This window comes from Mastomys coucha, unplaced genomic scaffold, assembly GCF_008632895.1.
Source record: "Mastomys coucha isolate ucsf_1 unplaced genomic scaffold, UCSF_Mcou_1 pScaffold5, whole genome shotgun sequence".
NCBI lineage: Eukaryota > Metazoa > Chordata > Mammalia > Rodentia > Muridae > Mastomys > Mastomys coucha.
The window spans coordinates 21,497,191-21,498,624 of record NW_022196911.1 but is presented as its reverse complement, the minus strand read 5'-3'; the positions used below and the strand labels follow the sequence as shown (position 1 = coordinate 21,498,624).

The 1,434-nt window shown below is 37.9% G+C and overlaps 1 protein-coding gene across 1 annotated transcript; it reads right to left on the bottom strand.

Annotated features, from left to right (window-relative positions):
• On the bottom strand, positions 1–933 carry LOC116078554 (vomeronasal type-1 receptor 4-like). The gene has a single exon (XM_031353844.1). It carries the CDS (start codon positions 884–886, stop codon positions 17–19), a length of 870 nt encoding a protein of 289 aa, XP_031209704.1. The 5' UTR covers positions 887–933; the 3' UTR covers positions 1–16.
• Positions 934–1,434: the final 501 nt, after the last annotated feature.

Here is a 1,434-nt window from a genome sequence, read left to right as displayed (position 1 = left end):
GTGAAGACTCACAGTGTTAATGGCTGATCATCAGAAAGGGACTCACAGTTGGGAAACATGCAGAGACTACTGAAGCCATGTTCACCCATAAAGAGTTTGGATTAAGTGTAAGAGCCAGATTAATTTGTAAGAGGCAAGAAATTGTGTAAAAGAAGACAAAGGTGCTCAGCAAAAGAAGAATTGTCTTTGTGGCTCTGATCTCAGGAGAAAACCTGAAGGAAAAGTTGCTCCTATGAATGTGCTTCATTCTCTGCTTATGTCTGTAGAGAATGCAAACCATGTAGCTACTGGACCAAAACATCAGCAGCATGAGCAACACATCAGGAATAGAGATAAATACTGCACTGAAAATAGCAGGAGAGATGTCGTGTTGATCAGAAGCACAGAATTCATATACCCTTAGACATGTTATGTTCTTATTGTACCATCTTGCTGTCATGTACATGGCAAAAGGTATGTTTACTATGAATGACAGGACCCAGCTCATGTACACACAAGAAGCAATGTAACTGGGAGACTTGACTTTAAGCTGTGTCCACCTGGAAGCCTTTGGACTGATGGTGATGGCCTGGAAGACACTCAGAAAGCAGGTGCTGCTGATGGACACACCCCTCCCAATTCTGTGAAGATAGAAGATCAGTTTGTACTCACTGTCACTGAAGAAGTCTTTCATCCCAAAAGCTGACACAGTGTGGGGAACTCCTTTACACAGGAGAGTTAAGAAGTTGGCTGCAATCAAGTGCTGCAGAATCCAGTCTGTGAACTTTAATCTGCTCCCCACAAAGTAAAGCATGAGAAAATGGTAGACTAAGAAGGAGTTGCCCAGGATTCCAAATATAGTCTGTGATAAGAAGATCACACTTATTACAATGTCACTGGTTTCCATGCTCTCAAATCTTGTGTTTTTAAAATTCTGACATGAGATGGTGAGATATAGGCTGTACATACTATGTTTTATCCACATTCTATATTCATAATAAGGCTTATGGAGAATGCTTCCTTGATTTAACTATAAGAATTCAAAATACTTCATTATACTCTGAGAGTATATAATGTACCAACTCTAAATGTATAGGAATTGTATACAACTTAGTCAGTATGCACATCTGAGAAATCTCTGTTCTGGCTTTAGTTAAGCAGATTAGAAAAAATAAGATAAGGTTGTGTGAGTTCAGTATTTATACATCCATGGTCGGTTAGTGATGAAATTGAGGACTTTTAAGTGTACAAAGTTGAGAGTTAGGGTACTGGGATCCACAACTACCTGAAAAATCATCCAAGGTCATCTGTTAAATGAACAGCCTCATAGATTTTATGCATTATATATTTTACATTTTCAAAATTACTGATGTGGTATAATTTTTGTACTTTAATTTTGTATGTATGAGTACCGGTTTTTTTTTCCAGGATGAAATATCAATTCCTAGTAAACAC

Excerpts from the sequence above, each read along its gene's own strand:
- LOC116078554 (XM_031353844.1), bottom strand. The coding sequence starts at position 886 with ATGGAAACCAGTGACATTGTAATAAGTGTGATCTTCTTATCACAGACT.